Genomic DNA, 27,202 nt, shown 5'->3' on the forward strand with positions numbered 1-27,202 from the left:
TGCTATTATAATAACTGGCAACATGGTGCCCCTATCAAAAGGAGAAACTAACCCTAATCCGGTAATTCGCAAACAAAGCATTCATCAATAAGCGTATAAGGAGAGCAACAGGTTCTACCCAAATGTTTTCCCAATGATACAAATCTAAGAATCATAGGGGCAGGAGCAAAGTTATAAGCCAACAACAAAGGACGGGCACGAAATAGTAGTAACAGAGGTTACCAAGTACAGAGATAGATTGCCAAGCTCCACCAGCAGCTTGACTCACAGCTCAGTAAATAGCAGAGCCAGATATGTGTTACAAGTGTTACCCTAAGAAAAAGCTGAAACAGATTCAAATACTTGAACCTAATTGACCCATTAGTCCTGCTCAACATTGAGATGCTGAAGTTTTGACTCTAATTCACCACCATCCTCTTCAGCACTGCCTTCCTCCCCTTCAGCCTCTTCTTCCTCCTCTTCACCTTCACCTTCAACATCATTCTCGTCCAACGGCCCGAGCACGTCCAATGAGTTCTTACCAGCCTTCAGAATCTCCTTTACCTCATCAATGCCTTCATCAGATATGGCGTTCCCATTGATGTTCAAGAGCACAAAATTGGGCTTATTTGAGACCGCCTGAGCCAAGCACCTAGCTCCAACCCTCCTTATCATATTGTTACTGAAATCGAATTCCTTGAGTTGTGTGTGACTCTCGAGAGCTTTGCCAATTATAATTGCACCATCATCCTTCAGTTCATTCTCAGACAGGATAAGCTTCGTAAGGGACTTCTTGGCAGCCACGCACTCGGACAGTGCTGGAGCAGCTTTAGTTGTTATCTCATTTCCAGCAATCTCAAGGACTTCCAGTGAAGGAACAGACTGTTTGAGAGCATTGATAATTGCTATGGCCCCCTCATCTTCTAAATTAAGATAGCTAAGATAAATTTCAGTAATACCAACAAGATTTTCAAGAGATCTACTCAGGGCAATCCCAGCTTCCACACCAAACAAGTTGTCTCGGAGATCAAGCTTCTTCATGTGAGTACAGATCCCCAATGCCTGGGCCAGAGCAGTTCCACCATCGGAGCCCACCCTTGTTGACGAACACCTGAAGTTTTCTAGTAGAGGAGAGCGCTTAAGTACCTCAGCAATTGCAGTTGCACCCTCATCTCCTGTCATATTGTTATGGAAATGGAGGGTCTTAAGCTTATCTGTTGATGGGATAAGTTCGCATAAAGCTTTTGCAGCTTCCTCAGATATACCATCATTTATCAAGTAAAGCTCTTCCAAGCTATTCTGTGATCTTAGGAGTGCCTCGAATGCCCTGACACCTTTCTCACCTAATGCATTGTCAGAGAGGTTGAGGTACTTCAGTACACACCCTTCCAAAGCTAATGAGAATATCCGCATGACTTCAAGAGCTTCATCTTCAGCCCTTCCTGCAATAAAATCTGAGAGGTCTACCTCTGTCAGCTGCTTTCTAAGAGATGCAAGGACAGGTGCAGCAACACGAGCTGCATCAATACCGAAGCTTCTGTTGCTAAGACAAATCTTTGAATATGAGTTCCCTTCTTCCGTAAGTGGAGCAAGTACTTCCTTGGCTTCCTCAGCGTCAATAAAAGCCCGACGACCACCAGAAATATCAAAAACAGTTTTACCAAGGACAACGGACTTATTGACTACACTTGCTTCTGTATCCTCTCTAGGCCTTGGACCTCTCTTTAGCACTTCCAGAATGAGCTTGCTGGTTTCCTTGGCATACAGCTGAACAGCAGAACTCCCATCCCCATCAGGCTCTTTCATGAAATGTTCATTTGCAGAATCAAAGCATGCTTCCTCAATCCGTTTAGCATTCTCAGTAGCCTCTTCCTCACTCAAAAGGCCATATTTCCTAGAAAATATCGACTCCGATGAAAGGTTTTTAGTCATCCTCTCCACAAGCATCAATCTTGTCGTCTCACTAGGAGGCCACAATTTGATTGAGAATGTGCGGGGTTGAAATTTTTGAGTAGCAGTTTCCATATTAAATATCGATAATTCTTATCCTGCAGGGTTGCATAATTACTATTAGAAAACATATGATACCGGATGATCATGTGAAAACAGAAGCCATTACACTAGCTACGGAAATATCTAATAGAAAAGCTTATACAGAACTAGCATAGGTTTTTAATATATGAAAGCAAATAGAAAGCAGCAAATCCTGGACACCAAATCTATAATAACTAAATGGAAAATAGAAAAGGAAAAGAAATCTATTCCACTTGAATTTCACTTCGTCTCTAACTCTCTTTTAGAATACATGGTCAATATGGTATTATTATCAACTAATCAACATTGTATTAACTATTAAATGAAGAATATCTAAGGACTTAGTGAACATAAAAGAAACAATGTCTACACAACACTAATCTTTTCAACAAGGCAAACCCAAGATCACGAATCAGGTGTATAAGATGGTTGTGCAAATATAAACCCCAAGCAATACAACATCAAAGGCACCTTCTATTATGAATTATACTTCGTTCTAGTGACTATATAAGGTCAACTGTAAACTAATATATCTTGAAAGTTTAAATTAGCCAAAAACTCAAAATATGATTTATGAACAAGCATAAAATTTTCAACATTGATACTCTCAACTGAATTTTCCAGGTTTCACAACTACCCATTCCAAGCTTGAACCTTCCTTTCTAATGAAGAAATCTACCTATACCTATTTCCGTCATGTTTGTAATGACTAATGAATAGACAAGTTGCTCAGACATTGAATTTTCAACTTTGTTTTAGGTTTTAGGGTTACAGACAAAGGTAAAATGATGCTAGAGCATATAAAGTAAGTAAATAACACATACTCCCCCATTAAGACAGAATGACAAGTCAATAGGGTGAGAATAAATGGGCTTATAATTGCAACTAAATGTTTGAGGTCTAATGATTGCAGTACCTTATATTTGAAAAATTCAAGAGATTTAAATATACAAGAGAGCCCAACAATGGGATATCCTTTGCATGTACAAACCTCTAAAATGAACTACACAGTCAAAAATTGCAAATAAGAAAATATAAGATGATCTTGTGCATAAGATGGTGGATCAAATAAACCAAGGCAACCACAAAAGTGTTAAATAAATTCTTGAAGCCTTTGCGTGATGGATCTTCAATCACCAAGCTAACATGAGGGTGATGAATACAAGGACAGGGTAGTGCAAGAAAGATAACAGAACATATTGAATATGAGTAACTGGCATTTCAAACAGCATAATCTATTTTGCCGAAATTCTGAAAATGACAAAACTGGGAAAAAGAAATAATCTCTTAGAATGAATGATAAAGATCCCTGAAAAAAATATAAGGGGGGTAAGCAAGAAAACCAGGACTTGGCAATTATAAGCAACAAAATGGAGACAAAGCATCATAACAGGAACATGATAATAACAATCCAACCAACAAAATTAGCAGATCAGAAACAACATAAGGATCAGTATTGCAAAATCCATTTTATTTGTTAATTTATTTAAAGCAATAAGATGGCATATAAATAACTTTAGTTTCATATTACTATCAACCTTGTGATATACAGTCACTCCAGAGTCCAGACAATAGCAAATTATAAAATGACATTACACCTTTTTCTTCAAACTCCACTCTAATAATTAAATTCTCTCTTTGTAAAACCACAACTACCTTAGCGTCATTTCTCAGTTGTCTAACACATTGCCCCAAATATTGCAAATTCTCCACAAAACCTCGGACGTCTTCAAGAAATGAGGACTTGAGACAACCATACCCTCTCCACAAAACATTCCCCCAACTTTAAGGATAGCTTTTAAATCTCAAAATCCACTCCATAAGGAACTCCGTTTCATTCTCTCTTCCCTGATATTTCTATGCCAGGAATTTTGCAAGATCCACTGTGTTGCATTGTGGACACGCTGTAATATCATGTCAAATCTGACGGTGATTGCCTCGAAAGGCACTACACAAATTTTGAAATTTAAAGTGCAGATCAAGAGTAGCATCACTACCGACAAACTGGAAGTTTTCTAGGAACCTATTCTGCAAGTGAAGGTTGCTCCTTTACTCCACATTATCTTATCTAGCAAATCTATTCCACCGAATCAAACTTCCTACTCTACGAAGCAAGAACAAGATAAAAGGGAGAAACTTACCGGGATTAACAGAGAGAGAGAGAGAGAGAGAGAGAGAGAGAGAGAGAGGGGTCGTCGCCGTGTGGGAGAGGAGCGGGAGAATGGAGGCGGAGTTCGAATTTACCAACGAAAGGATTGGTTAGGGTTAGAACAGGAGAGAGTACCGACCGTCCGATTAGTACCACGATGGTGAAATGGCCCAAACAATTAATGCTACAGTACCTCTCGAGCGCCAAGATCCATGAGGATGAAGTGGATGGTGGGGATTGACTCCAATCCGAGCCTATTGGATTTGGGCCAGAGTGGGCCCAAAAACTAACGATCCATTTTGGATCCGGATCGGGTTTGGGTTATCGGGCCGGATGGTGTTTGACGCATAATTATACGCCATAGCCCATAATGGTAATTATATTATATACTAGGAAAGATCTCGAGACCTTTTTCGCTCGATCGGAAGTGACGAAACCTCCTCCTCTCGAAGCGATGGAAAAGGGCAAGGGATTGGCTCGGCGATGGGCAGTGGAGTTCGGCGAGAACTCCTCCTCCAACAACAATTCTGACATCCCCGATCCACTTGGTTTCAATCGATCCGCCCTCGATCTCGTACTCTTCTCCTCTCTTCTCTCTCTATGTCGATCTCGATCTCTTTCTAAGGATTTATACGAAGAATGTAGATCCTTTTCTTCAACTTGTAGGATGACGCAAGTACGAGCCGTCAGAGGAAGGACGCGGAGGCGGCGTGGAAATCGCAGGTACCAGAGCTTTTGAGCTCCTTCTTAATGATGATTTGGTTCAAAAATCTTCTTTTTTTTTTCTTTTCCATTTTATTATGTAGAATTTATTATGCGATTTTTTGTCTCATTTTATGTACTGATTAAGTAATTTTAAGTAATTGTTATGTGAATGCCTAGGCCGTCAGGTCGGAGCCTCAGAGGGACGTGATCGAAGTATAATATTACTTAAGAAGAGGTTAAGATGGATACATGCTACAAAGCTCCATAAATATAGCTTAAAAGAATAGATTTGCATTTCATATTTGCAATTAAACAATGATTTCTATTCTTGGTTTATGATTTTGCAAACGGATAACTATGATATTTGATTGAATAATAACTATTTTATAAATTTTATTTGGGATTTTGAAGGTTAAGATGAAGTATTTGATCTTGCATTATATAAAAAGAAAAATTGGTTTCACTTTGTCCGCTGAAACATAGTTGTGCGACATTGTTTACTTTCCTCAGATAATGATTAAAATGAAATTTAATTCTTTGTAATAAATTTAGCTACACTAGGAGTTTCATTAGATATCTAGATAGTCCCCTGGTATATGTTTTGCTCACTTAAAATCATACTAGACACTGTGTCTATACTAAACATAAATGTATGATTCTATACCCGGCGTGATATAGTGGAAAGCCATCAAAATTGAATCGACATTCAGAAACTTCCTGGTATTCCAGGACCTAATCTAAGATTTTTCCCACTGTCTTTTTCCATCGTCTATCCTATTGTTCGGTCATTTTGCTCTTTGAGTTAGCTTCACCTTAGAGATAAGAATCATTAGACAAATAATGAATTGCAACGGTGCAACCAATTTGGTAATTCACCGTACTAGCCAATTTGTGCTGTTGATTTCATGATGAATTCCTCTATGGCCTAGAGTTGTCTTGGCTAATAATCTAGTACAAGTTCTAGAGGGTTGCAACTAGATTGAAGACCGAATGTGAAAATTGTACTTCATTCATGGTTTGTTATCCATTCAGAGCCAGTCTATTGGGTGGGTGGACAGTAAAAATTGTGGAAGATGGTAACAGCTCATTTGTTTTAACATATATTTGTATCTTTCCTCTGATATGTTAAAGATGATACTGAAAATTTGGTGCCACAAGGGTTGAGGAAATTTATTTAGCTTGAAGTGGATAATAGAGTTAGTGCAATAAATTTTTTCTTTTGTCACCTTGAATTCTCTTCAACTTTCACTGATCACCTTGAGCATGCCTACATATTAATCTGTTTGCAGTTTCTGTTGTTAAAATTTGAATGGCATAGGTACATACTCCGTGGTAATCTCCTCTGAGTGTTTTTAGTATCAATTTAGTGGTACTCTTTCGATCTTTTCAAGTGCTAATTGCATTTCCATTGAATTGATTTGCATTATATACATTCATCATGTTGATAAATCTCCCCATATTTTGTCTATATGAAGAAAGCCTGGGAAGTGGCACAAGCTCCTTTTAAGAACCTGCTGATGATGGGCTTCATGATGTGGATGGCTGGAAGTACGGTGCATTTATTCAGTATTGGCATCACATTCTCAGCACTTTGGCAACCAATAAGTGCCCTTCAAGGTGTTGGAAAGGGTATGGTACCACACTTCTATGTCAATTATTGTTGGTAATTCATGCATCAGAAACAGTAGATTTACCTTTCCAGTGCTATTCTTTTATGTGCATACATTTCTTGACCACATTTAATATCTTTTGTGCCTTTCTTTTCTAATAATTGGTCGCTTATGATGTTATGGAGTGTTGTTTTATGCTCCTTATGTAGGTAGTGTTATCATGTCTTTCCTTTTTATGTTTTTGGCAGTTTTTGATCCGTACAAGGATTCAAAGGTAGATACCCTTGCACCTAAGCTGCTCTTTATTGCCCTTAACTTGGCTGCGCTGACTTTAGGTGTGTGGAAGGTAAGCTATGCTAAATAAAAAATGAATCGACTACTCACTCTCTTTAAATTTTGTTAACCTTTTTCTTCTTAACAAATTCTTGCTTTGTTTGATAGCTGAACACTTTGGGTCTTCTCCCAACACATGCATCAGATTGGGTTTCCTCTCTAGCTCCTGCTCAAGTATGGCTCAGTTTAGTATCAGGCCTATTTCTGTTTCTCCCATATATTTTAGCTTTTATGTTGCTCTTTCTGAAGTTAAAATAAGAAAATATATATTCATCATTCAACATAATGAGAAGTCAGCTGATATTCTAAATTATTGCATTTATCTGTTGTGTTGTTTTTGAAGAATATGGGAAAAGTAATATCATCTGTTTCTTACAAGATTAGAACAGATTTGTTATTTCTAATTGCATTAGCATGCTGAGAGTAATGTTTTGCATTTAATTATTCATTGTATGTATCTTGTGTTAACTTTTAATAAGATATGTTGATAAGCAAGGCTGCTCAAAACTGAAAGAGATTAACTAAATATTAAGATAAAAGTCTTCCTTTATTTTACCACAGATCATCGCAGAGATGACGTGCAAAACAACTATCACTTTGAGCTTCTCATTTTCTTAATAAGGGGCCACTAAGTCTCCTTTATTGTGTCTCCCTAATACAAGCTGGTAACACTCTTGATATCTAGAAAGTTATATGGATCCTCTAGTCTGAAATCCTGGCAAGGGAATATCATAGAATCCCGAGAGGTGTGAGAAGGAGAGTCCTAGCTGTAATATATAAAGTGTAAAATTACATCAGCATCTAAGAGTATCTACTGTGCACACAAAATAGTTCGGGCACTCCGTTTTATCACTAAATCATAGGTTGCCATTGATATCTAAGTGTCGTAAAACCCACAAATATCATTAGTTAACATGTCTCACTAAAAGGCTCTAGTCTCTACTAACCAAAATTAGATGTGCAGTCCAAATCACACTCCTCCCACATTTCCTCACCTGACTATGTAAAAGCATTCTTTATTTTACTGCATTTAATGTTGGAGATATAATGTCACTGTAAGCAAGTAAATCTTTTTAAGCACTATATATGCAATAAAAGAATAGAAAAGCAGCGACTACTCAGTATCATTTGTAGCATGCTGTCAAACATGTTGGTATTCATACATATGTATCTGCCTGATAATCTTATTGAGCTATGTTCCATGCATTTGGATAAATTTATGAACTTTTTGTGATGACACTGCTGCATTTGATAGATTTGGATACCTAGCTTATGAACATGTGCTATGTTTTTCAGGAAGTGGAGTATTCTGGTGGGGGTCTTCCAATCCGCTGACGTCACCATTGGCATGTTCAAATTGTTTGAAATTTTGGAACTTGGGGGCTATTGCTGGTGCTTAAACATTAAGAGTACTTCATATCAGATAATTTAACAGAGTTTATGCTTATCTTATGCCCTATTTATACAGTCCATATTATTTTAGATTATTCAGAGACAGGTAGACAATCTACTAAACCTTTTTACTGTATTTCTTCTGATATCAAAGTTGTTATGCATCTTTGTAAACCATTTCAGTTCCATATATAGCTACAATGAAGGTCAAGTTGGGAGTGATTTTTATTTCCAGTTTAATTTATACGCTGTGAGTTCTTTTCTACCACAGTGGAAATCTATTGATTGCAGGCACAAATGTATTGCCGGTATCATAATTCTGAAGATTCCTAATGTCCATTTGAATTGAAAGGCCAAAATTTTAAACCGTTAATGGTAGTGATGCATGATTTAGGGAATCATGTTAACAAGAGCTGATACATCTTGAGAACATCATTTTCCCATGATTAAATTGATCTCCTTTTTCTCCCGGAAAAGATCGAGCTTGTTTGGTGCATCGAAATCTGATGGTTGATAGCTTGTTTGGTGCATCGTCTCAATAAAAACGCTTACAAGTTAAGTATTTTAGTTAGGACTATAATAATAAAAAAATAGACCCATTAAAATTTTTTAATTTAGATATTATCTATTTTAGGTAAATAAATTAAAAAGTAGATCTCAGAAAATTATTACGTGCTTATTGTTCCGTAAGGTGAACGAATAATCTGATAAATCCCTTTGAAATAAAGCTATAATTACCTATCTGGAAGGACAAATTTCGTTACAAGAAATCTCATACTGCAATATGTGCTGCTTCACTTCACATTAAAAGAAAAATCACTCAAATATATGTGCTGCTTCACATTCTGCAAATTTAACCTACCCAGAGGTAACGCCAGGTAAAACTACTGTACAGGAACATTAATCCGTTTAATATACACTGAGCGCAGCAGTTCAGTAATCCTATCTCTTTCTCATCTTTCATCCAATAACTTATATTTACCAACACAATACAAGTATTATTTCACACTTGAAAATACATCATTTTAATAATTAATACACAACTATACTGATTTACATTCAGACACTGTATTAGACTAAACTAATTTAAGCTAACTTATTTAAGTTTAAAAATGAACAAAAAATGAACATTCAAACACCATACCACATCCAAATGCCACCTTTAACTTCTTTTGAGTTTCTCCGGAATCCAGTAACTTCAAAGCAGTTGGAAGCGTTATTGCAAGTCTTGTTCTTCATACGTATTCAGTAGGAGCCTGGATCAACTTTTTTTCTTAATCTAAGGTAAGAACTTCTATCACATCAATGTCAATAGAAAATAAATCTCAATATTATGTAATGATTGCATCATAAATTAAAATAGACGCATCAATTTGACTCAGAGAAAAGGGCACTGACGCAGTAGCATCTTCTGATCATGTTCATACAGCATAAATTAATCAAGAATTTCCTAAGAAACAATTGACCTGTGTCTTGCTCATGCTCATTACGGCGTCAAGAAAATGAGCTGCTGTCCAAAACAAAAATTTACAACAAACCTACTTTATCATTGGAGAAAAGGAACGATATGACAAATACATTGAACAGAAACTCTATAATTGTTCATTAAAATCATCTTTCTCCTTATTGCATGCAGTTTTTAAAGAGGTTTCTATAAATTGGCATGAAAAAAGTTGCTGTCATCCTCCAGTATAATTCCCCGCACCCATGTGACGTTGCGACTTGCAGATACCAGCATCAATTTGCTTTTGAGATAAATCAGTGGCATATGCCTGCAGAGAACCTATAAGGCTATAACAAAATCCTTGCACAAAGACGCCAGTCTGCTCCAGGATGAAAGAGAGATCTCTCAAACACCCAAATGTCTTTTACAAGTACCTGCACATAAAATATTGTCTTATCCACAGTTAGACACATAATCAGAACTTTATTAGGTACATGATGTTGCAAAAATGTTCTGTGCCAAGTTACTTATAGAAATATGTCCTAAACTATATGCCAAATTACAATTGAAAGAGGAAATAATGGGTACGCAAATCTCATTCAAAACACACATGCAAAGCTTTGTCCTGTACCACAAAAATCAAGCGAAGAATTGAAAAGGACCAGTTCTGAAGATTTGTCACACGTGCAAAGCTTTGTCCTGTATCACAAAAATCAAGCGACCAAATTCCAAAAATGTTCTTATGTGGAAATGATACGTAGCTTCTCTGGATGCAAAAGAAGTTATAGCAATCATACTTTGAAATAGTTTTAAGGATTTGAGACTACACATAAGGGGTCAGCACATAGCAACAGTGGAAAGTAGTTGGAACAGGAGTGGCAAGCTGTGTCCAGCATTGAAGGATGTTAGTCTGGGCTGGTGGACAACATTAATCAGTAAAACTCATAAGATTTGGATAGCTTTTCCTGCACCTTGTAAGAGTAGAACAAAGTTGTAGGAAATATAAATTAAGGAGGTTGGGATTCACGAGCAAAATTATCTTGAATGTTTACTATGTTTCATGATCGAATGTTTACTGTGTTCCATGAAGAAAAGGTATAAATAAACATAAAAATAAAACATGAGAGTAATACTAACTCAAATCCTACACCAATAGGAACCACATTCTGAGGGACTCATCACTTTCGGTTAATTCCAGTTCAGTTGGGATAAGATTTTAGGATAAAATGGGTCCAATCTAGATAAGGGATAAGAGAAACACATAGGTGGAATTCAATTTACAGTAGAACAAATAGAAGATAAAAGGATATATATTTAAAATAGAAAAAAGAGAACAAAAATCAAAGAATATGCAGGCAAACCATTACTTTTCAATGATAGTCTAAAATCAAGATGGCTACAGTGCTACATAACCTTAACTTTGTATTATTTTAAAATGGACTCCAGCATTATCATGCTGGAAGGTCCCACAATTTTTAAGCAAGATCTTTGGGAAAAAGAGACGGAGTGAATAATCCAAGAAGAGTATGCAAATGTTTAGATTAAGGAAGAGTGACAGAAATTGATTTGCAGCAATTCTTCTCACAAGTCCAAGAATATCTTTCTACTTCCACATATCAGAATTCTGCTCATTGACATGATCTATTATTATCCCACTATGAACATGATGAAAACAAGTTACAACTATAAGTGATCATCTCATAAAAGTTGTATTCTTGCATGACTTTCTACAAAATGCTACATAGAGAAATATAATCTCCAAACCAGTGCTTCCTCCTCCCTAAGCATTGTTTCAATTTTAACAATGGTATCTTGTTCCAGATGCAGAGTTAAAACCAGCAAATAATGAGAGCTAGACTAGATCAACAATCTTACTATTAATGAAGGTACTGTCGAACAGCAAAATAGTAAAGTAACCTAAGCTTATACCTAAGGAATTGCCAGAAAAATAAGATGTGGAACTCTCTATAGTTTACGAAAGTGAAAAAGTAAAGTATCCAGAAGAACAAACTTGTAAAACATTAATTTGACTCGAAACATAGGAAGAGTATATATGAACCTCTTTCGTTTTATCTCCTGAGACAACAGACCCTTTTGCATCATAGGCTTCAAACTTCTGCAGAGCAAATGTGCAGCAAATTAGTGTTCCAATGAGTAACATCTAACATGAAGGGTTAAAAGGCTTATTCTATTATTAGCAACTTGATCAAATCAACGCTAACAAATAAAGGAGAAAAGAAAAATAAAACAACAAGACTCAGACTCGACTTTTGTCAGTTTTTGAATATATCATAAATAATGCCAGGTGAGCTGATCTAAATTAAGAAACTGCATCAAATCTTTGCTAATAACAGAGACAGCCTAATAGTTCATATTCTCCTTGAGTAGGTCGAAATTTCAAGGTAATGTGATGCCTTATCTAGAATCCTAGAGTCAAGTAGCTGCAAGAATCAACAACCATGACAGAGCCTCAAAGCAGGCTGAGCAAATTAGCATAGCTCATAGCCACCAGATAGCTAAACTCAAGATGGAGTGCTCAACAACAGAGAATAAGAAATTTGATTAGATACAATGCTTACTGAGAGCTAGCTAGCTTGAATTTTGCTTTTCATGTATGGCTTTACTGGTTTATAGTATGGTAGGAGAAAAATCTGCAATTGGCTTGATTAGCATGTGCAAAACAAAGATGGACATGCAATCTTCATGACTAGCCTTAAAAAAAAACAATATTATAACCTTATACCGCCAGTCCCTGGAATTGGTGCCATTAAGGCTCTAGCATGGTGCATGCCGACTAGCACGTGTTAGCATACTTGCCATGGTGATTCCTAGCTCATATCTCAAAACCAGCTTCTACAACTAAGTAAAGGAAGGTGATTGTCCTTTCACCACAAAGGAAAGAGTGTATGGACCTCATTAGGAGCAAAATGATTAAAAAAAAGAACAAGAAAGAATACCAGATCTAAAATAATGGCACAAAGCTCATCTCATGCACTTAATATAACATGATCGTGTGTGCTATGTTGTATCATCGCACACACAAAAAAGAAGAGTCTTACAGTGCCAAAAGTACTGCAGATCATACCTGTTTCGTAGTAAATTCAATTGTAAGCTGTACAAAAGCTTTATCAAGATTGTTCTTATCTATGCCAATCTGCCAGAAAGGAAACAATGATAAATAAATAAATCAACTGACTGAGAGAGCAAGCAGGAAAGAACTAATCCACTCTTTGATAACATTTTAGATGTTCAGTATGAACCACATTCATACATAATCCATTTACTTATGTCTGTATCATATGTTTTATGGGGCTTTTCCTTTTACAAATTTAAAATTTGTTCAGTATCATCACATAGTTGCAGGTAATTTGTATACAAATTACTTAAAAAGACTTCTTACCATGCGTGCACGCAATGTCCGAATACTCACAACAGGTTCAACTAGTTCCCAATAAACTGAGCTCCACATTGATTCCCTTCGCTTTAGTTCATTCTTGAGGGTCTTTCATCAAATTACAGACGATGGAAAAGAATGAGAAATGAAGAGTGAAATTCCAATGAATACAGATTACTATAAGAGAGAATAAAGCTTACGGAATACATCCTCTCTGTAGCAACTTTCCTAAGAGGTGACACATCTCCATTGGCCATTAGAGTGTTGATCTGAAAAGATATGGAACGAAAAATAGAATCATCCAACATAGAAGTGTTTTGAGCACAAAATCAGATATTGGATCAATCATAAGAAGATAGTGGATGACAATAATATATCTACAGTAGGAAGAACGCAAATGTTCAGGGCAATGCTTCGAATTAATTTGTCGAGATATCTAAAGGAGCACATTATCTGCATAATAAATAGTATATTCACAATTTTTGGAGAGATAGCACCCCAAAGCAAGGTAATAGTGCAATACCAGATGAAAATGATGGTGGCTTGATGTTAGTCTAGTTGACACATAAAGGAAGCTGAAGCATGATAAGAACCAGCTATCTTAATTACCAGTTACCCAACTGCAAAGTGACTACAAACTGAGCAATGGCCTATCTTTAGCATGACAGGAACTAAGCAATGATAGTCACCTAGTAAACACATCTGAAGGTCCTTCGAAGTAATGTCATATGTGTGAAATCACATGGACCCAAGAGAAACAGTGGACTGCTGGACTGGACAGTCACGAAGACACAGGAATGTTTCGGTAGAGGCGATCTTTCCAGAATTAACACCACAACCAATTACAAGAGAGTGAATAAGGTAAGAAGCAAGATCTTTACCGAATCCAATATATACATCATTACACAAGGAATCAAAAGCTAAAGATGATGTTAACTATCAGGATAAAAGATCATAATAGGTTATATTTCAAACAACTGTAGATCAATATTTCATGTACTTCAGCAACAATGTGTTGAGTCATACCTCCTTATACATCCTGATAGCGTGTTGGTAGAATAGCTTTTTCGTATAGCCAGTTACTTTCCTCAACCTTGTAATGGCATACGCACTCTTCATCTGCAAGAAAGATGAAAGCTTAACAAGCTGCTCAATGCTGATGTCAGAGCCAGCCGCAATAAGTACAATTATCCTATCATTTGAGACTGTATATAACCATCCATTGGCAATTGAATCATACATAACTAACCCTATACATTAAAGTACTTGTTCAAACTCCGGAAATCACATGTGATGACTATAGTTATTTGTCTCATAGCAAATTCTTCATAGTCAAACTTCAGACTTAATAATTCAAGTAACATCCAATACAGACACTATATATTGTATTGCAAATTAGCAAAAATCAAATATTAGGATTTGCAAATAAAATATTTTGCCCTGCCAATTAATAGGGTTGAAAAGTAGGGTTAATTACTAATTCACAAGAAAATGACTCCTTACTCTGCCACAACATTAAAAGGGTTTTAAATTTTTAAGGGCAACTTCAAAGAACTTTGGCATTGGTAGCAGTGTTGTAGATAAGCACATGTTGGAGACAGATTGATATTTTTTCACAGTTTAGCTTTTAACAGCTTTAGGGCTTGAAATTTCTTGGTAATAAAGGTCAGCTGAGGAAAAAATAGAGTGGAGAGAAAGAAACAAACAACCCCTTGTTCCAGGCCAGCATCTTACTTTGCTAGTAATTCTTATGAATCCTTGACAGTGACCCTTATCTGCCCTAAACATTGCACCATAAGATTCTTTTTCAGGAACCACTTACCTCGAACTACATCAAAAAATATTCCTTTCATCGTCACGACAGATTCGAATATGAACCGAGAGTCCTTTGCACCTCCAGAATTATCACGAAGGATTATGGGGATCTTACTTGGTTTATTATTGAGGGTTGATGTGGACATCTGATCATATGGGATTCTCAGGCCAAACATTTTACTGACAGGTTAGGACTAGACCACAACCAAGCACTCTATTACAAGGGTTGCCTCCCTCAACTTACAGATAAGAAAACAATTGTTTACCACTCCAATGAGCTAAATCAGCAGAGGGAGAAGCGAGTAGAACTTCTCTTATATACTTAAAGTTAGAACCAGCTAACAGAACTTTAGATCTTCGGAAAAGTTTATCAAATCACTGCCTTACTGTTAAGAAGGAAGCATCACTGAGCAAAAGTGGTTGCCCAAGGGAATAAAATAACACCTTGTATTTATCTATACATGAATTTATTTGTTAATGCCTAGCAATTCATTGGAAAAGGTAGAGCCAAATAATATGTTACTCATCCTTAGCCATGTGTCCTTGTCCAATGCACAAGATTTCCTTCCAATGCAGGTCTAGGAAAACAAAATGTACGCAGCCTTATATATCATTACTAGATACCCAGCCCTCATGCTGGAGAGATAAGGCTCCAGTCTCAAACTTGAATATAAAAATGAATATGCAAAATCGAAATTTGTATGAAGTTGTTATAATTGCCTTGCTATTTCATAAACACTAGTTAGATAGAAGTCATAAGTATAGAACTACTTGTGTGAGTGGACAGCAAAATTCAGAAATAACAACATAGCCAAAAGCACCACTACAGGTGTGGACAATGCCATCTTGTAATAATACATAAAACTTTCAATACAAAGAGAAATTTATCTAAAGAAGCTTGGCCTCACAGAATAGTAAATAATACAATCAGCAATCACTAGACTCAACACAGTTGAAAAATGTAAAGAATGGTTGGAATAAGTAAATTATCAATGTCGAGAGGGAATATATAACAAAACCTGCATTCTGGGTGCACTAATCTTTCACTCAACAAACAAATAAGTACCTCCAGTATAATATCCTCCTTAGTTCTCCTCCAACCACTTGGTGTAAACCATCTGATTAGAACAAAACAATTAATATGATGACAATTATATTAGAAGAAATGAGTTCAACAAAGAGGAAAGCATAGAAATAAATATTTTAGGGGAGCTATCTAATTAAAGACAAAGACTCAGCTCACTACGTCACATATTAAAAATAAAAAATTATTTTCTTTTAATAATGACGACATGGGTGCCTTAGTAAAATCAAGAAAAGAGAATGCAACGGAAATGTGTTTTGGAGCATATAGGAGCACCTAATGATTATTATTTCCACAAAGGATCCAATCTCTGTTTTTAGTTTACCATATCAGAACTAATAGACTTCAGATTGAGAGAGAGAGAGAGAGATAAGTATGTAGACAACTAAATATTATTTTTAAGCGTTAAAATGAGCATAAAACCAAAAAAATGGCTCTATTCTATCTACTTGGAGAAATGAGCCTAAGGCCCCCGTTTGGTTCTAGGTTATCTTTTTTACTATTATAGATTAAGGAACTAAATTGTAATCAAACATCAAATTATCCCTACTATAGATTAGAAATATTATTCAAATTATTCCACATAAACTCAATTACAGTTTTACGCTTGATTTGACTAAAATAATTTCAAAAATACTCTCTTCTCACTTCTACTATCCACCTATCTCATTTTATAAACCAAAAATTCTCGCTCGATTTTTTCACCCATCTCCTCTCTCCTACCACCCACATAACTCATTTCTCACTCAAGTATGGATTGTATAGCTATAAAAAATGAGAGCACTTTAATTTAAATTTATATGTCAAATCAAAGGTATCTGAATCAATTTTCACTTCTTATTTGTACTTTTATCTTAACTTTATGTCATATCAAAAGTATTTATTACACTATTATTCTAGTTTACAATCAAACATCAAATTACCTACTCTTGATTAGAGGTGCAATTTTAAGAATAAGAAATTAGAACAACTACTCTAGATTTTCCCTTAACCGCAATCCAAACGGGGCCAAAATTATTCTATCTATTAAGTTTCTTCTCTCAGAAGTAGAAACCTGTGCAGATTATATTACATACAAGCTTGCATTGTGTTCCATTTCATTTTCATTTTTCTCTAAATAAGAAGCAAATAGATATAAAAGGAGCCTAGATCTCCTGCCATTCTATGTGATACCGTAGTTGTTCACAATTTTCATAAGAATAGTGTCTAGACTCTTGCAATAATACTTGTACAACAATCCTCAAGGTGCATGGAATTGTACAAGCCTTGACACACCTCTATGATGCCTGTAAAGCTCTTCATTGAACTCATTAGGCCAACTAGGTAAGCATGACATTTAATGGTTATTAAGAGAATTTGACACCTTATTTTGAAAAAGTCTTCAAAATTGGTTATTAAATCTTTTGCAAGCACGATCTAACATCAGATTGGAAATATTTCATCAAAGGAGTAACAGATTGGTGATCTACCTTTTCCAAAATGGAATAGATTCACGAGGCTTATACGGCTCATAGACAAATCCCGGGCTCAGCATAGTCACTTTCAAACCCACCTACATATATCAACAAGTCCAATATTCTTGCTGAGCTAATCATGCAAGATTATAGATTTACACAGACTTTGATCATTACAAACAGATTTCATCAAATAAATAAGCTGATGAAAAGGCCAAGATATTGCAACTAACATAAATGTCCCCTAAATCCTAATAACAGTTTTACCCTAATTTATCATAACATGATATATATATATATATATATATATATATATATATATATATATATATATATATATCACTATATAGTGCCTAAAGAAGAGGATTATGTACTTATTATTTTAAATTGCATATAAGTTGCCAATCTTTGTTCATCAATTATACAATGACAAATTGAAAATAAAAGATGCTGATTTTATGATCCATAACTTCCCCATTAAATTTCGTAGCAACTAAGTAAACCAGCAAAGACAAAATGTATAGAACAGCCGTTGACAGATTGGTAATTGATAGTTCACAAATTTAAAAAAAGAAAGAAAAGGAAATACAATAAATCAACACAACCAGGTGATTGAGAAGGAGAACTCAACTAGAAGGCGACAAAATAAGACAGCCCATAAAGGAAGGCAATCACTAGTTGAAAACAAAAGATCTAACCATTAGAATATGCAAGGCATCAACAACCACAGTAACAGACTAAGTACAAACTAAGATACCGTAGATGCATGGTCTGAGCTTCACTTTACTTTAGCTAGTACTGATTCTGTGTCGTTTACATTCCTTCCCAAAAATTAAGCATACTTCACTAACCATGATGTGAATTATATCCACACCCAAAAAAAATGTCAGTTTCATTCTCCCAAACAACATGACTATGGGACTCACCTTCCGTGCCCCAACTGGCACTTTCGAAGTTGACATCGACCTAGCGCCACTCAAATGAATTGCCAGTTCCAAGACCTGAAAACCAAGAAACACACTTAATTACATAGTCGAATCCTCCATGATCCAAATCATGCAATCAAATTCCAATGAAATGACATTACCTTCACGGAATGCACTAAAGTCAACGAATCGTTCGTACTTCTACAAAAGATGCTGCTGATACCACAGGGGGAATTCATGCCGCCTCGTTGGTGACAGAATCCTTTGGGATAACATAATTTCTTCATCAAAAGAAGAAAAGAGTAATCTAATAGCAAATGAACTAAACCTTGATTGATGCAAGACCTTTGAGTCCGGAGTCCAGAAATATTGAAGAATGACCAGATCTAAAGCAACTCAAAAGAAGTTAGCGATCAAATAAGTTAGCAAATTTGGTTGATTTAATGAGAGAGTTGGAAGAGAGAAACCGTTTACATGGATGGGAGCGGTCGAGGTTGTAAAACCCGATGGAGACGCCGAAGAGATCCGAAGCGAGAGAACGCCATTGGTGTGGTTCTTCGATTCGCACGGTTAAGGTAAGAGTGTTTATTGGAATAAAAAGCTTTGGAAGTAAACCTAAAACCCTCGAATGGAAATGGAGATGACTGCTGAGAGCGGGCGACGAAAGGTTTTACTTTTTTAATTATGGCAACAATATTTAGTTTTGTTTGGCTAAAATTAAAATGCCCACTAAATTTATATTTGTGAGCCAAAAAAATTTATTTGTGATATTTAATGTTCTTGTAATTTTAATCAGGATAGGATTTTTTTTATTACTCATTTAGACTCTCATAAACTTAAAAAAAATATTCACATATATCTTTTAAATTTAAAAAAAAAATTATTTGGACTCCTAAATAAAATTTAAAAAAATTGGGTCATAAAATGTTCGTAGTAAAAAGAAAGGGTTAATTAGTCTAACAACTCCTAAACTATATCTGATTTTTAGGGAGACTCCCTAAATTTTTGTAGGTTACAATATCACCTTAAACTTTAAAATAAAATCAAGTAAGTAACGGCATTGACGAAAAACACGTAATGACAACCTATACCCGTAATAAGTTAACAAGCTCATCGATTTAGCCAACAAAATAAAATAAAATTATGAAATTACTTGAATACCCTTAACTAACTTATAGTTTTTTTTAACACCCAATTATCCTCCTTTAGCAAACCCGACCGTCCACCTCCCACTCTCTCTCTTTCTCATATCAAGTCGTCACGGCTCCAACAAGTGCGCTAAGGATGCCACGATTCCAACCGACAATGAGCTCAAGTAGTTTTGGGGCAAGGTCGATGCTGAAACCTAGAGGAGGGTCGCGGCGACAGCACGGTTCACTAGAAGGATTGCGGTGTTGGATCTACTTGGGTCATATAAGGCTGCCTGCTCCGTGGCGAAGTCGACGTGGTGGCGCGGACATAGAGAGGTGCCGTGAATAGAGCGCCGCTACCGTGGCACCGATTGCTGCTTCACTGCGCACCGTCATTGTGGGTGATAGCGTCGTCGAGGAGGGAGAGTGGAGCATCACTACTATTGTCCTCGTCATCCTTCGACCTGTCGCTGTTGTTGAAATGGATCACCACTAGTTAATAGAGTATCATCCTGTGGCACCTAATCATTGCTCCACCGCATCGTTGCCTCCCCGCTGTCGTTATCCTTCTCATGCGTTGTCGTTTGTCGCGGGTGGTAGCATTGTCAGAAAAAAGGAGAGGAGGGAGGGAGAGAATGGGGAGGGGTCGTCACTGTCGTGAATAGAGCGTCACTCCATGGCACTCGATCACTGCTCCACTGAATCGTCGCCAAGGAAAGAGTGAGATAACATGGAAGGAAGATGAAGAAGATGAAGGGAGGGCATATTCGTCCATTATTATTGGATCAAAATGAAATTAAGTTCTTTCCCACCAATGAGGGTATTCATTTCATAGTTGATGTATTCTAATATGACTGCCACGTAAATCGATTCGCCCAATTTCCTTGATAGTAAACTAACGGTCGAATGACATTGAATTTTTTTCAAAATTTAGGAGAGATATTATAACCTAAAAATCAACTATAGTTCAAAGAGTGTTAGTGTAATTAACCCAAAAAATTTTTTATGAGGTATGTACAAAAACGATGATTACAGTCTACATAAAATTACTCATTTTAATTATGCAACCGTTTTAAACTTTTGATATTTTGATTGTTATCTAATTTTTTTTAGATATACGTAATATATCAAACTTCATAAATAGGAGAAATTTCTAAAAACAAAGGATTATTTTTTCAATCGACTAATGAAAGTCAAAAGGAGCATGTTTATCTATGTTTAACAACATATAATGTAGAATCGACACCACAATAGGTAGGGTTAAGCATCATAAATACAATTACTCACTAAATGGACCTGTGAACCCGATCCGTATTTGCCAGAGAAGAGGATCCGTGAACAGTCATTGGCTCAATTAACCTCAACAGTCATCATCACCGTCCATTTCGTACTTCCTTCTCAATTAGCTATTGTCACCTCGAATCTGAACCCGCCAACGAGCCCCAAAGCAGTTGCTATTCGAGCCCCATTGTTTAATGGTCAATTCTTACTCGATAGAGAGTGTTATAATTAATCGTTTATCGTCGCCGATTATTCTCGCTTCTCTCTTCTTCTCCCTCTGCCCTCCCATCCTCAAACCCTAACCCTATCGCTATCCCTGATTTCTTCTCCATGGACTTCTTCAAGTCCGTCTTCTCTGCGGAAGCAGCTCGCGATCCCAGCCATAACTATCCACCGGAAGAAGAAGAAGAAGAAGAAGAAGAAGAAGAAGAAGAAGAAGAAGACGGTGGATCGGAGGGAGAAGCCCCTACCGCGACGGACAGTCCTAAGCCTTCGTCCTCCGGCGTTAGCACTGGCGTAGGGTGGAGCTTGGGTGGACTCATCAAGACGGTCGCGTCCAAGTCTGAGTCGGTGATCCAGACCTATCGCCGCGATCTCGAGGAGTTCGGGTCGGGCCTGAAGAAAGAGACGGCGGCGATCAAGGAAGTTGCCACCCGCGCCGTCCGCGACCTTCCCGTTTCCCTCGAGGCCGGCGCCTCAGCGGCCCAGGAGTCCCTCGAATCCGTTGGCCAGGCCATTGACGATCTCGGCAGCACAGTGTGGCGCGGCACTGCGGAGGTCATCTCGCATGGAAAGGAAGCCCTTTTATCCATTGACTCTCCCGACGCTGCCTCGGATTCCGATCCCTCATCGCAGCCACATGCCCCCGGGAGGCGGTACACCCGGTTTGAGGCACAGGTCCTCGCGCTCCAGTCCGATCCGGCCACCTTCACAGAGGATCCGGAGGACGCCGAGGATTTCAAGAAGTGGAGATCTGGTTTCGAATTGGCGGAGAAGGAGGAGGAGATCGAGATCCTGTGCTACGAGAATGGGACAGTGGAGGGGTTTGTTGAGAAATTTGTGCCCAGCGTGGTGGATTATGATACCTTCTGGACTCGGTATTTTTATAAGGTTCATAAGCTCAAGCTGGCAGAGGATGCTCGGGAAAAGCTTGTTAGACGGGTGATTTCAAGGGAAGAGGATGAGGAGGATTTGAGCTGGGAGGTTGATGATGAGGAGGAGGGTGATGTGAAGAAGGAAGGGGAGACAGAAGAAACAGAAAAGATAGAAGTAATAAAGAGGGAACTTGTTACAAATTCTGAACCTACAGAGGAGGATAAGAAACCTGTTGAGGTGTCTCAATTTGAAAACTTACAAATTTCAGAGGCAACAGCTGATAAAGCAGTACCATCATCAACAGGGAAAACTGAGACTATTGAGTCAAATTCTGAGGAGTTGTCCTCCAAGTCGGGTGATACTGCAATGCAGGAAGGGAGTGCAGATGACGGAAAGTCAAGAAAGGGTAGTGATATTACTGTGGTGTCTAGCCAATCTCCTATGCCAGAGGAAGAAGATCTCGAATGGGATGAGATTGAGGATCTCGGAGAAAATGATGAAAAGAAAGAAGGTGTTTCGAGTTTGAGCCCTCCTGTTAGGGTGGATCTGAGCAAACGATTGAGTGTCACTGAAGATGATGAGGATCTGAGTTGGGATATTGAAGACGATGATGAGCCTGCTAAGCCTTGAATTGATGGTATGAAGACTTTGGTTATTGCACGTTAAACATTATTTTCTGTTTCTTTTGTGAGTGAGTGCTGCATTGCCAATAAAAGTTGCTTTCGTAATGCTGCTCTTTGATGTGAATATTAAAACTGTAGAGATTGACATATTCAAGTTCCATGTGTCTCCTTGTTCAATTAACCCTGAATTTATGATGCTTAATATGATTGTATTCTATGTTCTATGCCTATATTTGATATGTGGTCGTTACTTTTATCATGAGATAGCTAGATATTTCAAACTTTTAATTGTTTGCCTTTTCAAAATTTTCTTCATCTAGAAATTATGCAGCTATGATGTTAGCTCCACTTTATGCCATGTATGTATATAATATGTTTAGGCTTTAATATTGCATATAAAGTTGCAAGAGCTATTATTTTCTTGACTATGTGATTTCTCTGTTCTATCTTGTGTAATACTACTTCTTGAGATGCTTTAGAGGTTTTATTGGAACTTGTAAAGATGGATTTTGTTAGAATAAAATGGGTTTTCTAAGGTGGATATCATATTTAGATACTACTGTTTGCTTTTCTTATTGGGTTGGACAAATCACAAATGTTGATATTACAAGCTAGTGCTTTACTTTTCTTGGTCTTTCATGTCATGATGCACCATTGGTTCTGAGTCAAACTGGAGGAAACTCTGGTTGGCTAACAAGGTACTGAGGCAGTAGAATTGTGTTCCAGGTCATCCAAATAATGATAGACGTGTTTTCTGAGAATGGTTCAATTTAAAATTTTCACTTGTTTTACATGAGTGTATGACTGAGATTATACTGAATCCATTATTTATCTTTAGTAAGTTACTGCTGGTGTAGCCGTTTATCACATAGCTTTGTTTTATCTTTCAATTAAATTGAGCCCATGGCACGCCTAAAAGAAGAACAGAAGATGGATCAAACCTTTTAGAGGGGGTCCCTATTTCCCTTTCTTTCACTCCCCTGTGATAGTCATTCAAAATTCATAAATTTTGGATGGCATCCAAGTGATTACTCTAGGTGTTTTTTCTGAAGTGGTTACGTGAGTTTAGGTGTTTTATGTTTGGAAATTTAGGAATTGTGGAGCGAAAAGAGGGAGGAAGGTGGGAGAGAGAGTATGTAAGGAGGGACACAGTGAGGGGGGACGCTGTTAGAAGCCGTGTTGACACTTGCTGCATCCTATGAGTTGTCTGCCTCTACTGTGAGCCCGCAGATGAGTAGTTTTATCACTTTATGACCTTGAGGTCTACAGGCCTGCGGTAGAGTCAGCCAGCATGCTACATTTGTGCATGGTGGTGTTTGTTGGGAGGGAAGGGGTTAGGTTTTGGAGAAGAACCCGATGATTTCCAGAGGTAAGAACATGTTAAAGCACTGGAAGAATAATACTATTTGAGTTAGCAAAGTATTTATTAAGCACAAAGGAATTGGTGTGGTCGACTTTTGAACATGAGGGTGAGTGGGCCATGCTATGTGATATCTTGAAATCTTGTGATATTTTCCTAGGTATGATGTCATCTTCTGAAAGTTGAATATGTTAGTAGTAAACTGGTGATATATGCCTTTAATTTGACTTATTAATCATTAAATTTTAGTATTGGCATCACCACTTCTAGTTAGTAATTTTGTTAAGATTGAGTGGGGCTGTAAATCTTTGATGGCCACCATGTTTGCGATGGATTGTGAACAAAGAAATATTAAATTGTGAACAAAGAAAGGCATGAGAAATAAGCATACTGGCTAGTGATCATGAGGCCGCAAGTCGTGAGTGGAAGGTATACCAATGGCCTCTGCTCTTCCATCCCTTGGATGGGTAGAGAGTGAGGGCAGAGCTTTCGGTTTTTATATTGTCAAACAGTGACAATAAGAATAGATGGCAGCTGCCTGCTCGATTCAATCAGGTCCTGGGTTTAAGGCTATGGAACTCTTTTTGATTAGCTTATAGTATCAAAATAATGAAGGATTCCACAAGGCATAAATGACCTTGTAATTTATATAAATGGTGATTTCTCGATAATGAGTTATCACATGAAAGCATGAGTCATGAGCATCATACTTGTAGACATGGCCAAGTTAGACCTTTTGATCAAGAGGTGTACCAAATTATGAAGAGAAAGCAATTAAAATCTACTGTACTTTCTGTACAGACTCGAGAATAGGATCTATAGCCTTAGGGTCATTTTGATTCTGATTGAGTGATCTTAGATTGTGAGTCACAATCTCCTGATGAAAATGATATTAACATCATGCATGTAAATTCTAATTATATATTTGACCTAAAAATGTCAATTCTACACAAGGAAATTGATTTTTCAGTATTTAAAGATCTGCCTGTTAGTAATTATGCTTGGAGACAATTCTTTACTTGTTGGACTAGATGATGGCTGGTCAAACTGATGTGAAAAGTTTACAATTTGTGACATGTTATTTGCGTAGAGAATGCCAACAGACGATTGTCTATTCTCTAATTCACCCGACCCGATAGTATCCACATTTTGGTAACGTCCATAGCCAAAGTCACTGAATGGGTAAGTCGCCAATCCCTAAAACGGACTATCTAATGTGCTTTATCTGTTGGGTTATGAGTATTGGTGGGTGTTTTACTAGAGGTTTCTATCAATCTACCCTTGTGTGATTCCTGTTGAACTTAGCTGTCTCATAGAGGACCAAGTTTATCAGTTCAGGTGTACTTGTTACAATGTCCATCTAGGTTCGTTGGTTATTGAGACCTTTAACTTTGAAGGGGCCCTTAACATAAACTGTTCTAATTGGCTTTAGTCTTTATTATTCTTCTATTGTATTGTACCTCATCATGATCATCAGCTTACCAGTCCACTTTGTATCAAAACAAACTACAAGTCAATACTATTTTTGATTGGCAGTTCAACCCATGAAGATAGTTTCATGTCTTACTGTTGGTATCAGAAAAAGGACAGTGCGCATGAGGCAAGATTCTCCCTTCTTTGCAAGTACTTAAGAATTAAAAAGGTACCGGGCTCTACACTTGACAAGGCTATACTAGTAAAACTATCTTACTCATTTTTATGTCATTGGAAAGATTGAAGCCTATGATATCAAAGTATATGCACAGAAGACTGGAAAAGCACGAAATCTGAGAGTAGGTTTGCCATTGTAGATTGAAGCATTCTATTTTTGCACATTGGATTCATTTTATTACAAAGATTCAAACTATCTTCTTCTACTTCATGATAGAATATGTTAGTATGAAGGTTCTTATATTTAAATTTGCTGTCTCGTGATCTTTTTCTGTTTGTATAATAACTCTAGTGGTGTTGAATGATGCGTATGTGGAAATCTATAGCCATCTAGTGAATATTTTCTAGAGTCAGCACCATCTTTTCCGAGCATTTTGATAGCAGTTACTTGGCAAAAGGTCAAAAAGGGGAGATATACTTCTGACTGAGGGAACCTTTTCTTTTTATTAAAAAAGAGAAGTAGGCCGAACCTGGTTATATTTTTATTAAAAAATTATAAAGATATAATAAAGTGAAGAAAGTAGAGACGTCTTAAGAACGAGGCTATCGCTGAAAGGGGGATGCGGAAACTATTTGGAACTATTTTGATAGCAGTTACTTAGCGGTGAGTCAAAAGCTTTTCATTTATTAGTCTTTATACTTAGAATACGCACTATTAGTATTGTTATTTTAATTCTTTATGTTAATATGAGAGAGTTTATATCAGTGTAAATTATTCTAGTGTTTAGTTATATATTAGTATAGTGCGTAATAAACAAATAATTATAATTAATGTGATATAAAATTAAAATAACAGTTTAATAAATAAATAAAATATTATTTATAACGAAGGTACAAGAATAAGTCAAAAGAGGAATAGAAAAGAAAAGGTTGGTGATTAAGATGATAGCTTAATTGAAGTTGCGTCTTTTAATAGTAAAATCGTAATTAATAAATATAAAAAATATTAAATGGAAGAGAGGAGTAAACCAGTACAGACCTAAATGATTATTTCTATGGAAATAAGTTTATTCTTATTCAACACAAGCAGAGGAGATTATCTCCAAGAGATCGGTGGTCAATATGACTCTTTGTAAGTAATGATTGCACAACAGTTGCATTTCTGTTTAAGTTTGGTGATTGTTTGTTGTTATTCAAGATGTAGTATGTAGACGGACGAGAGTGGGAGTTTTTCCAGACAGATTCGGGGAAATTCACTAGCATTGTATCATAGCAACACTAACACCGCGTACTTGGGTCAAATCATCTACCACCCTCAAAATTAAGTCATCTAAATTGTAATTAACTTGATGTTTTTTATATAAATTTTTATGCTAGAGAAATTTAATGTTTCTTCATTCTTTTTCTGTAGATTTTAAACTGTGAATTTACCTCTATTGTAGAAGAGCATACTGCATCAGCGATGTCAAACAAAATTCCATCGTAAAGGGAACATGAAAAAAAAGGAAAAAGACAAGATAATTATAAAGGTGGGTTTGATGCCACTGGAGCTCTTTAAATTGTATCAATTCTTTTGGAAATGAGCCCCTAGAGAGTTTATACGTGATCTCTTTCCAAAGTCAAATAAGGCAACGAAGTGCCACTTTGCCCAAGTTTGAATTTCTCTCTAATATTAAGATTAGTATTTTGTGAATTTCTCACTGGACGGCTGTATGCATATGGTTTCAGGTGGCAATGATTCATTAATCCAACCAATCTAATGCTACGTGGTATCATCTTATTTGTCAAATGTTTATAAAGTGTT

General features: G+C 36.8%; 4 protein-coding genes across 8 annotated transcripts; 2 read left to right on the forward strand and 2 right to left on the reverse strand.

Annotated features, from left to right (window-relative positions):
* Positions 1–65: 65 nt before the first annotated feature.
* LOC140780357 (uncharacterized) lies at positions 66–4,295 on the reverse strand. Of its 2 annotated transcripts, none has more exons than XM_073125848.1 (2): positions 4,155–4,295; positions 66–2,027 (listed from the first exon to the last, which is right to left on the reverse strand). In XM_073125848.1, exon 2 carries the CDS (start codon positions 2,002–2,004, stop codon positions 361–363), a length of 1,644 nt encoding a protein of 547 aa, XP_072981949.1. In that variant the 5' UTR covers positions 2,005–2,027; positions 4,155–4,295; the 3' UTR covers positions 66–360. The 2 variants fall into 2 exon arrangements, with proteins under 2 accessions (XP_072981949.1, XP_072981950.1); XM_073125849.1 differs by lacking the exon at positions 4,155–4,295 and adding an exon at positions 3,670–3,953.
* Positions 4,296–4,547: 252 nt separating this feature from the next.
* Positions 4,548–8,424, forward strand: LOC140780479 (uncharacterized). Of its 2 annotated transcripts, none has more exons than XM_073126064.1 (6): positions 4,548–4,736; positions 4,829–4,885; positions 6,343–6,496; positions 6,726–6,823; positions 6,919–6,984; positions 8,107–8,424. In XM_073126064.1, the coding sequence occupies exons 1-6, from the start codon at positions 4,617–4,619 to the stop codon at positions 8,143–8,145; spliced, it is 534 nt and encodes a 177-aa protein (XP_072982165.1). In that variant the 5' UTR covers positions 4,548–4,616; the 3' UTR covers positions 8,146–8,424. The 2 variants fall into 2 exon arrangements, with proteins under 2 accessions (XP_072982165.1, XP_072982164.1); XM_073126063.1 differs by having other exon boundaries at positions 4,564–4,736; positions 6,919–6,994.
* A 1,187-nt stretch (positions 8,425–9,611) lies between these two features.
* On the reverse strand, positions 9,612–19,000 carry LOC140780496 (uncharacterized). 2 transcript variants are annotated; one of them, XM_073126096.1, is made up of 12 exons: positions 18,794–19,000; positions 18,665–18,705; positions 18,481–18,581; positions 18,320–18,394; positions 17,409–17,491; positions 15,922–15,973; positions 14,067–14,159; positions 13,241–13,309; positions 13,047–13,148; positions 12,732–12,800; positions 11,706–11,762; positions 9,612–10,080 (listed from the first exon to the last, which is right to left on the reverse strand). In XM_073126096.1, the coding sequence occupies exons 1-12, from the start codon at positions 18,862–18,864 to the stop codon at positions 9,994–9,996; spliced, it is 900 nt and encodes a 299-aa protein (XP_072982197.1). In that variant the 5' UTR covers positions 18,865–19,000; the 3' UTR covers positions 9,612–9,993. The 2 variants fall into 2 exon arrangements, 1 of the variants encoding a protein (XP_072982197.1); XR_012107522.1 differs by lacking the exons at positions 9,612–10,080; positions 11,706–11,762 and adding an exon at positions 12,226–12,297 and having other exon boundaries at positions 12,383–12,800; positions 18,794–18,985.
* Positions 19,001–20,899: 1,899 nt separating this feature from the next.
* On the forward strand, positions 20,900–25,811 carry LOC140790372 (uncharacterized). Of its 2 annotated transcripts, none has more exons than XM_073140431.1 (2): positions 20,900–22,462; positions 25,345–25,811. In XM_073140431.1, exon 1 carries the CDS (start codon positions 21,061–21,063, stop codon positions 22,453–22,455), a length of 1,395 nt encoding a protein of 464 aa, XP_072996532.1. In that variant the 5' UTR covers positions 20,900–21,060; the 3' UTR covers positions 22,456–22,462; positions 25,345–25,811. The 2 variants fall into 2 exon arrangements, with proteins under 2 accessions (XP_072996532.1, XP_072996539.1); XM_073140438.1 differs by having other exon boundaries at positions 25,388–25,811.
* Positions 25,812–27,202: the final 1,391 nt, after the last annotated feature.

Source organism: Typha latifolia, chromosome 1 (assembly GCF_019914945.1).
Source record: "Typha latifolia isolate L0001 chromosome 1, TyphaL0001v2, whole genome shotgun sequence".
NCBI classification, from domain to species: Eukaryota; Viridiplantae; Streptophyta; class Magnoliopsida; order Poales; family Typhaceae; genus Typha; species Typha latifolia.